General features: G+C 37.0%; 2 protein-coding genes across 2 annotated transcripts; both read left to right on the top strand.

The window, feature by feature from the left end:
* Positions 1 to 1,805: 1,805 nt before the first annotated feature.
* HELRODRAFT_174103 (hypothetical protein) lies at positions 1,806 to 4,559 on the top strand (the record flags this gene model as incomplete). The annotated part of the gene is made up of 4 exons (XM_009020649.1): positions 1,806 to 2,151; positions 2,732 to 2,992; positions 4,076 to 4,142; positions 4,463 to 4,559. 4 exons carry the CDS (start codon positions 1,806 to 1,808, stop codon positions 4,557 to 4,559), a joined length of 771 nt encoding a protein of 256 aa, XP_009018897.1.
* A 1,439-nt stretch (positions 4,560 to 5,998) lies between these two features.
* HELRODRAFT_174102 (hypothetical protein) lies at positions 5,999 to 9,995 on the top strand (the record flags this gene model as incomplete). The annotated part of the gene is made up of 9 exons (XM_009020648.1): positions 5,999 to 6,412; positions 6,914 to 7,021; positions 7,296 to 7,422; positions 7,755 to 7,834; positions 7,946 to 7,990; positions 8,102 to 8,180; positions 8,461 to 8,624; positions 8,691 to 8,798; positions 9,963 to 9,995. The coding sequence occupies 9 exons, from the start codon at positions 5,999 to 6,001 to the stop codon at positions 9,993 to 9,995; spliced, it is 1,158 nt and encodes a 385-aa protein (XP_009018896.1).
* Positions 9,996 to 11,079: the final 1,084 nt, after the last annotated feature.

Genomic DNA, 11,079 nt, shown 5'->3' with positions numbered 1-11,079 from the left:
ACTTACATATACACAAACACGTCTCAAAGACACGCATACATTCATTCAAACGCATAAACACACACATACACTCATTCATACAAACACACACATTCATACACTTATACACGCACGCACACACACACACACACACACACAATCATACAAACGCACTCACACACACACATTCATACAAACACACTCACACACACTAACACACAACATAGTCACACAAACACACACTCAAACACACTCGCACACAACAGAATATGTGTTTCTCAATACATGTTGACCTACCCTCAACCTTAGTTGAAGCCTTGCAATCATCAAAGGATTTCATATTAAGGATGAGGTAAAGAGTTATTATTTTAAGTATTAATAGCATGAATATATTAATATTTTAACAACAATTTTTTTTTAGGAAAACCAATAACAGCAATGTTGATCACATCAACAACAACATCAACAACAACAACAGCAACAACAACAACAATGTTTACAGCAACACTAAGAGTAATGTAATTTCACCAGCAGTCTTATCAACAACATCAACAGAAATGATGCTACCTACTAAAAATTGCATCATCAACAACAACAACAACACAGATCCAACAACAATTACAACAACATACAAAACAGATGACACCACCAACAACTATACACCAGCACCATCAACAAACACAACAACAACATCAACAACAACAAAACTAACAATCGACATCTTCATTCCTCGAAGCATCGTCTCAGAGGGGTCCAGCGAAAATGTTGTTATCCTAAGGAAATTCAACACATCCCTACAAACCATCATGTCCCACTTCTATGACGTTCATCCTATCGTTAGGAATTTAGGTTGGAATTTTATTTCATTTTTTTAGGATTATTCATTCAATTTAATTATCCTACATATATTATTATTAAAAAGCGAAATGTAGCACAGAATTCGTACACTGTATTTTTTTTGTTACAATGTTTTCTTTTATCAAAATTTTAAAAAATTATTCAAATAATAAATTAATTATAATAAATAATAATAATAAATAATAATAGAATAATGCAAATTATGCAAATAATAAAATAATAAAAATAAATAATAATAATAAATAATAGAATAATACAAATATTAAGTGTCTTTTGCAGAAATTCTGCCATAACTTTGTTATCCTATGTTTTGTTGGCTTCTTATTATTAATAGCCAATGTGAAAATAAAACCAAAGCATTAGGTTACAGGATTGCCAATTTTTAAGGGCAACTCGATCAATTTTCTTCAAATTTTCAATGAAAAATCAAAAAGCGATATGGCCATTGGGAGAATATGCTACTCAAATTTGAAAATTCGCCACTCAGTTTAATTATCTTGCTAATTGTTGTGGTTTTCTAATTATTTGATATCCAAGGTCAGTCAAATTGCAGGCTATAAAAATAATGATAAGAACTAACTTTGCGTTCATGTTTTGCTGGAGAGTATCTGATATAAAGAGAGAGGGTGTGTTTGAGAGTGAAGTTGAATGACGAATGCATGCTAAGAGCGATACCATCCGCCGATCGAGTTAAATCAAAGTTGTGTCAAACTGAAAGAACTTCTTAAATTGATATAGCGTCATTCAATCCGGTCCAATAAATGAAAAATGATTTGAGAAAATCACGAGGCGTTTGAACTGTAGTCGTAGCGTTTAAAATGTCACCGGAGCGTTTGAAATAGGGCTGGAGCGTTTGAAGTGTGGCTGGAGCGTTTGAAGTGTGGCTGGAGCGTTTCAAATGTGGCTGGAGCGTTTAAAGTGTGGCCGGAGATGTGAGATTCCTGCAGTGTACATGTTCTTAATATTACATGTACAATTTCGTAGATCATAAAAATGATGATGATGATGATGATGAGGTTGATGGCGACAACATCAGCAGCAGCAACAAAAACAGCAATAACAACGAAGATAAAATAAAAAGCATCAACAACAGCCACAACAACATCCACAACAACTTCGCTAAAAAAAACTACCTCTCTTCTAACGACAACAACATCGACAACAACAACAAAAGCACCACCACCAACAACAATAATAATAATAATAACAATGACATTACCATCAACAACAACAACAATAATTTGACATCTATGAACGAATTTGATGTCTTGTATGATGACATTAAAAAAATACAACAACAACAACAGCACTGGGGTTAGTGGCGGAGTGGCTTTTGCTTTGCTATTTTTTTCTTCAGATTTATATTATTTTTGATTTTTATTATTTATTTAATTCCTTTTCGATTTATTTATTTAATTTTTTTTATTTAGTTAGTTTATTTATTTTCTATCTGGTTATTCTATTTTTCTGGAATTCGTTTAATGGACTGTTCAATCAGTTTTGTTATAACCAACCAACCAACCAACCAACCATCAATCTATCTATTTATGAAAGACCGCCATTATTGTTCACTGGTTCGTTCGTTCGTTTGTTCGTTCGTTCATTTGTTCTTTTGTTCATTCTTCAAACCACAATTCCACCCATTTATGAAGACATTTATAAAGCATTGTTCATTTGTTTGTTCAATTGTTCAGTGTTTGTTTATTTGTTCTTTCATTGGTTCATTGTTCTAAACTCAATCCTTCCACTCGTTTTATTTGTTTAGTTGTTAGCCGTTTGGCCATTAGTTGTTCGTTCGTTCATTCGTTCTTTAATGAACCATTCATAAAAGAATTGCCTGTTCGTTCTTTTGTTCGTTTATTTTCTAAACCATCAATCCATCCATCCTCGACAGACCACCACGGCCACCCACGAAACATGCAACCACACCACCTCCTCCCACAACTGAGATGCTACCAAGTTGAAGCTGTCAAGTGGATGCTCAGAAGAGAGGGATGGATGGAGTGCAATGATGATGACCATGATGGTGGTGGTGATAATGATGAGATCGGTGGTAGTAGTAGTAGTAGAAGTAGTTGTGGTGATGGTAGTTGCGACGATACGTGTGGCTGTTGTGGCATGCCCGATGTTGAGGATCTCCTTACTGATTTCTATGGTTAGAGTTTTTGAGTTTGTTTGTTTTCAAATCATCTTTTTTTATATATAATTAACACGATCGTCGTTATCTTCATCATCATTTTCATCACAAATCTTCTCACCACAACAACCATTTTCCATATCACAACCATCTTCCTATTTCGTCACTTCCATCGTTGCCAAAAATGTTGAAAATTAATCAGCTAATTCGTAGCTTGCACTAGACCAGCAATGAATGCAGTAAAAAATCTCATAGGTGAGATGAGTCAGCTGCTTAAAAACACATTGTTGGAATGTGTGAGATAAGTATGGAAGTGAGCGTGACCATGATCTCCGGGTTAAACATATTTAAGATTGCGGTACCTTAATGCGTCTATCACTAATGTAACCGTACACAATTGAACCACAAGACAAGATCAAACTCGTTTTTTTGACAAATTTTTGTTATTAATCCAACTTTTCGCCGATTGTGGCTTTGTCAGGGATGTTAAAAAATTGAATGGAGGTAAAGAGTATATATAGTACATGCAGTTGGACATTAAGATAGTAAAATAATTGCAAAGTCATAATGAGTTATTAAATGGTTAGGGTTGGGGTTCAATAAAACTTTGCAATATGACCTATGACCCATCGGAAACTGTGATGACGGATAAATACTTTAACTATTTGAACGCCTGCGTGTGGCCCTGACCTCTGACCTCACATCAACCGCACTTGTGTTAGGATACGTTAAAAAGAAGCTGACACATTGGTCGTGCTAATTTCGCGTTGGCAGTTATTTAGCATTCGATGATAATTTTATTTTAAAAAGTTGGCTAACACCAAATTAATCGATCTTTTAAAGTTTTGTTATTTTATTTTGAGTGAAAATTCTTAACCAAAAACATTCGAGAGCTGTAAAATTTAGGAAAAAATCGTCTGATTGTGATTATCGTCACGTTGTTTTGATTCAAGGCTGGTCTGCAATCATTTTAACATTTTCTCGTCATCCAACAGTTAAAAACTTTGCTTATTAATTAAACTTCATCAACCAATCATCGATTACTTTTCATAATGTGTAAACTTTAATAATTAGCCAACCATCTCACGCCATTCAAATCAGACAAATTCTACCAGCCAATCACATTGAAGGATGGAACCCAAGTATTTTACAATCCTACTTTAGGAATGTTAGTTTAAAAGTTTATCTGATTGGATTCAATTTTTCTTTTAAATTACCTAATTTATTTTTAATTAAACTTTACACAATTAAGTTGTTCTGCTGACTGAATTTTTTATTTTCGAATTAACGAGTTTAAGGTTCTTTTTTTTGCAAAGATTTTTTATGAACTTTTGAAATTGGCGTTTGATTGTATGGAAAAATTTTCAAAACTATTTCTACCAATACATTCACAACCACAACGGACACTCTGCGTCTGAAACCTTGGAAATTTTTTTAAAAACAGCTTTTTTTATTACAAATAACTCTTATGCCAGGCAAACTAAACAGGCAAACTAAACTAGATGAAATACCTCATAAATACAATGCAATCTTTCATAACAATGCAATTCAGAATGATTTGGAACAAGCCTTTGGAAAAGATTGATGGTGTTGTCATCACCAACAACAACAACCCACATAATCATCATCATCATCACAATCATCATCATCATCACAATCATCATCATCGTCGTCATGATATTCGTGGCGGAATCTTAGCGGACGAGATGGGATTAGGGAAGACGATTGAGATGCTGGCCTGCATACTCCACCATCCTCGAAATCACGTGACCACCACGAATCCACTTCCTGTTGTTGTTGCTAGCGGTAGAACTAAAATTTTGAAGGTTGTTGTTTGTCTGTCTGTCTGTCTGTCTGTCTGTCTGTCTGTCTGTCGGTGTGTGTGCTTCTTCGTAATATCGTGTTACATGTTATTAATCTTTTTTTTATGTAGCTTTATTTTCAACTAAGATAACAAAACGACAACATTGACGAAAATAACGAAACGATAATAATTGCGATAATAATAGTAATAATAATAAAAACAACAATAATAATGGTAGTAGTAGCAGTAGTAGTTGTAGTAGTAGTAGTAGTAGTAGTAGTAGTAGTAGTAGTAGTAGTAAGAGTAGTAGTAGCAGTAATTTTCATATTATGAATCATAAGGATGATAATTTTTAATTAACGTTTTTCAAGAGAACGAAACGAAAAAGTGCTCGCAAGTACGCTGGCCACATATTGCCACACGGTGAAGTTATCAGGCTAACTACTACTACTACTTCTACTACTAATTTTACTTCTACTACTACCTCTGCCACTACTACTACTACTACTGCTGCTGCTGCTGCAGCTACTTCTAAGACTGCTGCTACTACCACTTTCATAACTGCCACCTCTACTGTTACATCTAGTGAAGTTCTTTCTCATTATAACGCTTTTGCTAATTCCAGTTTTATAGTTACTACCGCTTCTACTACTGTGGCTACTGTGGCTACTTCCACTACTACTGGTTGTACTAATGATGTTTTGTCAACGACAATTTCACCGACGACAGCAACGTCTCCCGAAATGTTCTTATCAATAAAATCTACAAAAGCGAGGTCATCATCATCAGTAACATCATCATCAGTAACATCATCAGGCTCATCATCATCATCATCATCATCAGTAACATCATCATCAGTAACATCATCAGGCTCATCATCATCATCATCATCATCAGTAACATCATCATCAGTAACATCATCATCAGTAACATCATCAGGCTCATCATCATCATCATCATCATCATCATCATCATCTGTCATGACAACAGTGTCTCTGAGTGAACTGTCATTAACAACAACATCGTCCAATTTATTGGGACCAACATCATCATTGTCATCGTCATCATCATCATCAGTAACCACAAACTCATCATCGTCGTCACCACCATCATCATCATTTCTTTGTGATATAAAATGTGATGTGAGTCGCAGTAGCGGCAATAACAACAGCGTCATAGTAGTTGATGACGGAGGAGCCGATGATGACGTCAGCGAATTCATGGCTGTTGATGACGTCATCATCAATGAGGTGACCGTACGAAACGAGTGTAGCGATTTCGACGACGATGACGACCGTGAGGACGATGGCGGTGACGTTGGAGTAGTCAGCATCAGCAGCAACAAAGGCAACATCAGCAACAACGGACGGATCGACAATGACGTCAACGAATCCTTCACCGAGGAACTCCTTTCGTTCCAGCAACACTTCACCAGCGCAGAAGCAATTGACTGTTCCTGCGGCAAGATGTTCAAACAGCACAAAGTAGGTCACAAGAACGCAAGACTTGACCTAAATAAAATAATTGTGTCGTGCGAGAAGTGCGGCTCGTGTCAGCATGCAGGTTGCGTCGGGTACGACCTGACTGACGAGTCGAGGGGGTCGTATCTATGCCCCCATTGTTACGTCACTGAGGTTGGCAACAATCTTCATCATCATTATCTTCATCATCATCATCATCATCATTATCTTCATCATCATTTTATCACCAAAAATCTGCAGTGACCGCATCTATCCAGCCAATCATCTACCAATTCTCACCATTTTCACTGTTGGACGTTTTTATTCCGAGTCAGATTTTGAACTTTTCGATTCTTCTCGCTGGAACTTCTTTCTATCTTCTCAGTTATTATTATTTACGAGGTTCCGACCGACTTCAAAGGCAGGTCTCAACTGGATGAAGACCGCCAGGTTGCAAAATTATTTGAAGGGAATCGACAGAAAGTGAATCGATTGGCCATCGATTGCTTTATCATCATCATTATAATCATAGATTCATCATCATCATCTTAGTCATAGAGTCATCATCGTCATCATAGTTCTCATTCTCATCAACACAATGACCACAAAAAACATACAAACAAACAAACATACATACAAACAAACATACAAACGAACGAACGAACGAACAAACAGATTCCCATTCCAAGCGGTGCCACCCTTATCATCACACCCAACTCCATCATACATCAGTGGCTGGATGAGGTTTTGAAGCACGTGGCTGATGAAGCCATCAAGCTGTTTGTTAGTCGCGCTGATGAGAATACTGATAATGATGACAAGGACAGTGATTGTAACGATGACGATGATGATTGTAACAATGATGATGATGACGACGACGATGATGATGATGATGACGATGATGATGATGATGATGATGATGACGATGATGATGATGATGATGATGATGATGATGATGATGATGATGATGATGATGATAGTAACAATGACGATGATGACGACGATGACGATGATGATGGTAACGATGACGATGATGATGATGATGATGATGACCCAGGTGTACAAGGGTGTGCAGAGGCAGGGGTACATCCAACCGAGGGTACTGGCCCGACAGGACATCGTCCTGACGACCTACGAGACCCTGAGGGCTGAGATGAAATACGTCGGTCTTCTGCATAATAAATGTCAGTGGTCTTTTTTATCATCATCATTACCATCATCATCTTCATCATTATCATTCATCATCATACAAGCAAACATACATACATACAAATATACAAACAAACAAGCAAACATACATACAAACGTACATACAAACAAACAAACAAACATACATACATACAAACATCCAACCAAACAAACAAACATGCATGCATGCATACATACAAACAAACATACATACACACAAACGTACAAACACACAAACATACAACCACACAAACAAACAAACAAACATACATACAAACAAACAAATAAACATGCGCACACACAAACAAACAAACAAACAAACAAACAGTTGATGAGAATAACAAATTGAGGTACAACAAAAAGTTCATCTCGTTCCCCACACCTCTGGTGGCTCTTGAGTGGTGGAGGGTCAGTTTCGATAGTCATGATGATGATGAGGATGATGATGATGCTGGTGATGATGATGATTATGAATGTGATGATGATGGTGAAGATGATAACAATAGTAATTTTTTCCAGGTGTGTTTGGATGAAGCTCAAATGGTAGAGAAAGTTTCCACTAAGGTTATTCAAATGAACAGGTTGCATACATACATACATACATACATACATACATACATACATACATACATACATACAACCAATAATCGCACACACAATTGTACGTTGAATCAGCCGGCTGATATGGCATGTAGATTGGTGAGCCAGATTCGATGGTGCATTACCGGTACCCCCATCCAAAGATCATTTGATGGTGGGTTGTGTTGTGGAGTTTTACCGTTCTGTGTGCATGTATGTGTGTGTGTGGTGTGTGTGTGTGTGTGGTGTGTGTGTGTGGACGACGATGATGATGGCGAGAGAATGCTGAACTCTGTGGTTCTGATGTTAAATATGAGGATTGAAATGACCAATGTCGAAGTCACAACGACCGCCACGTAAATCTCAGCCCCATCAACGCCACGCTTTCGTACCCCCATCACACCACCACACCCTTCATCGTCCGTCACCACCACCACCATCCTAATCTCACACAGACTTGTACGGCCTGCTGAGTTTTTTGCGCGCCTGCCCCTACGACGATAGAACTCTGTGGAGCAAGTTCATGCAAGGGGCCTATGAGGGGGGGTTGAGGGAGCATCCGTGCTGGGTCATCAGTCGATTGCTGTGGAGGAACTGTAAGAGGGACGTCATTGATCAGGTTAGTCGGTCGTTGATCAGTTGTGTCTGCTGACTCACTTCGTCGCCACCACAACCACCACCACAGATTAACCTTCCCCCACAATCCATCAAGACCCACCTACTCACATTCTCACCTGTCGAGGAACATTTCTACAGGAGGATGTATCAAAAGTGCTCCGATGAAGCACTTACGGTGAGGACGATGACGATGGTGGTAATGATGGTGATGATGGTAATGATGATGATGATGGAGATGATGATGACAATGACGATGGTGGTGATGATGGAGGTGATGGTAACAATGACGATGGTAGTAATGATAGTAAAGATGATGATCTTGGTTCTAGTCATGCTGATGATGATGCAACGCACACCACTCGCCACACTCACTCACTCCATTGCATGTTGCCTCCCCAGTTGAAACAGTTCTTCTTCTCTCTTTTTTTTCATTTGCCATCCGAGAAGGCTCTCAAAATTCAAAATCAGAAATAATTTGAAATCAAGAGCAGCATCGATGAAACTGTTTGTCTGTGGCGCGAAACATCAACTAATTTCGAAAAAGTTGATAGAACGCTGGCGGAGTCAGGCTCGGCGAAACAGTCACTCAAATTGCTGGCCGGAAGAGACAAGAATTGCATCCAGCCTCAACCATGTGTCCACTCTCCGGTGTCAAGGTTTGTTAATTAAAGCAATAAATGGGCCCATTCCCCCATCACAGACATCAGTGGCTGTGTTGGTCGAAGATCGTCGAAGGATTACCGGAGGTGCTCCTCTTTAAGTTTACTAGAAATTATTTAATACAACGGCTTCCCACTGATGCAAACTTATTTTAATGGAGCAAGTCAACAAGATTCTATGTCCACTATGCAGTCATCACCAAACAGACAAACATGTTGTTTCGAACTGTGACTCCACAGCGGCTCTCGCCAGGTACACAGATGGACAGGCATAACAAACTGCTGTCGTCGGTTGTCGACTGGTTGAAGATTTGTGCACCCTCAGACTGTTGCCTATTTGCCGATCTTAATGTAGAAAGTGTGCGTCCAATGTCACAGTTGTTCGACAAGTTGCGGCCGGACATTGCCATTCTCCAAAAAAACAAAATCGAAATTTTAGAGCTCACAATTTGCCGCGAAACCAACCTAGCTTCATCGCGTGAATATTCAGTCTTATTTATCAGTTCATTGACGACGCTGACTTCTATTGGATTTTCTTTTCTATGGCTTTGTTGCAGAAATTATTATAATATATTATTATATATATTTTCTAATATAATATAATATGATATAATATAATATTATAATTATATTTTATAATATAATATAGTATGATTTAATAATAAAAATAATTACTATAGGATTTTATTGCTTCCGGACTTCTACACTTCTAAATACGACTCAGTTGTTATTATTAATAATTATATGTTGTTATTATTATTATTATACGTTATTATTATTATTATTACAACCGCAAAATTGAAATTATCGAGTTAACGGTGTGCCATGAAACAAATCTGCTAAAATCAAGAAACTACAATCTATCGAAATAGGAAAATAGTTTTAATTCATGTCTGAACGCTGACTTTAAGAACTGTTCAATTTCTTTAAAAACATTCGAAGTAACTCCGATTGGCTTTTTCAATATTTTTTAATTTGACGCTAATTAAAATTCATGGCCGATTTCATTTATTAACAAATTAATAGACTCTATAATTAGATTGACCTATGTCATTTATTGCGATAGGAACACTTCATAACCAATTTGAATACATTACCGTTTTGCACATTTTTTTTTCATTTTAACGACTTTGGTTGAAATAAAAGAGTTTCCTATTATTATTATTATTATTATTATTATTATTATTATTATTATTATTATTATTATGAACTCGATTGAAATGTATAAAATGTATAGAGAATGAAAGCACAAAGCGATTTGAACATCCAACTAAGTTCATTGGATAAGAACACATTACATCAGGTTGGTTGGTTGGTTGGTGTTTGATAGTTGATTGATTAATTGAGATGTTGATTGATTGGTTGGTTGATTGATCGATTGGTTGATTGACTGATTGACTGTGGTTGATTGATTGACTGTGGTTGATTGATTGATTGACTGTGGTTGGTTGATTGATTGATTGATTGATTGATTAACAGCTGCTGACTCCACTGTTGAAGATCAGGCAGGCATGTGTGCACCCGCAAGTTGTCAAGGGACAGTTCATCTCTATCAATAAAACGTTCGACATTATTGGAGCTGTTTGGCTTTTTGTTTCGTTTGTTGTTGTTGTTTTGTTGTTGTTTAGTTGCTGTTTGGTTGTTGTATTCTTTTTGGATAATAATTCTTTCGTTTTCGTTATTTTTTTTCCATATCCAAACCACATCCACACGTTTGTCCTTCTATATCCAATCCATCCATCAATTTATCCATCCATCTATTTATTCATCCATTCATTCATTTCTCCATCCATCCAT

The sequence above is a fragment of the Helobdella robusta genome, assembly GCF_000326865.2.
Source record: "Helobdella robusta unplaced genomic scaffold HELROscaffold_28, whole genome shotgun sequence".
NCBI classification, from domain to species: Eukaryota; Metazoa; Annelida; class Clitellata; order Rhynchobdellida; family Glossiphoniidae; genus Helobdella; species Helobdella robusta.
The sequence above is the reverse complement of the archived record's forward strand: the minus strand, read 5'-3'. Positions and strand labels throughout refer to the sequence as shown.